Source organism: Monoraphidium neglectum (assembly GCF_000611645.1).
Source record: "Monoraphidium neglectum strain SAG 48.87 unplaced genomic scaffold scaffold02717, whole genome shotgun sequence".
NCBI lineage: Eukaryota > Viridiplantae > Chlorophyta > Chlorophyceae > Sphaeropleales > Selenastraceae > Monoraphidium > Monoraphidium neglectum.
Genome location: NW_014010911.1, coordinates 1 through 560, shown reverse-complemented (window position 1 = coordinate 560; position 560 = coordinate 1). Strand labels below are relative to the sequence as shown.

Here is a 560-nt window from a genome sequence, read left to right as displayed (position 1 = left end):
GGCCGGGGCCGAAGGCGGGGGTGGTGCGATGGAGCAGTGGGGGTGGTGTGGTTGTTTTGAAAGTCACGGGTACTTGAAGCGTGATGTGGCAAGGACTGATGCCGGCCTTCAGCTGCCGTTCATTGTAACCGCCTGTTGCGCACGGTGCAAATGGCATGGATGGGCAGTCCTTGACCTTCTTTTTCTTTTTCCCATCCTGTTCCAGGTTGGGTGGGCCAAGCTGCAGGAGATCCGGCGCTACGTGGAGCTATTCAGGTGAGCAGCAGAGGGACGCTCGCTCTTCCACATGGATGCATGAGGGAGCACTAGGGAGAGGAGCATTCAGAGAGATTGTGATTTCGTGTGTGTGTGAGTGTGTGTGTGTGTGTGTGTGTGTGTGTGTGTGTGTGTGTGTGTACGTCTGTGTCCAGGGGTGCATGTACGTGGGAGTTGCTGTGATGGTGAGGTCACGAGATACGACATCTTGTATGGAACGCGCCACCGCTTGGTGACGCGACAATCCAAGGCTCTGACTCACGTCTCGTCCCTCGGCCCCATCTACCTCCCCTCTGCCCCCCCCC

General features: G+C 57.7%; 1 protein-coding gene across 1 annotated transcript in view; it reads left to right on the top strand.

The window, feature by feature from the left end:
* MNEG_11383 (hypothetical protein) overlaps positions 1-259 on the top strand; it is a gene marked incomplete at both ends in the record, with an annotated part of 4,890 nt that extends 4,631 nt beyond the window's left edge. Inside the window, one exon of the mRNA XM_014040144.1 lies at positions 206-259. Within this exon, the coding sequence (XP_013895598.1) occupies positions 206-259 (54 nt within the window). The remainder of the gene's footprint in view (positions 1-205) is intronic.
* Positions 260-560: the final 301 nt, after the last annotated feature.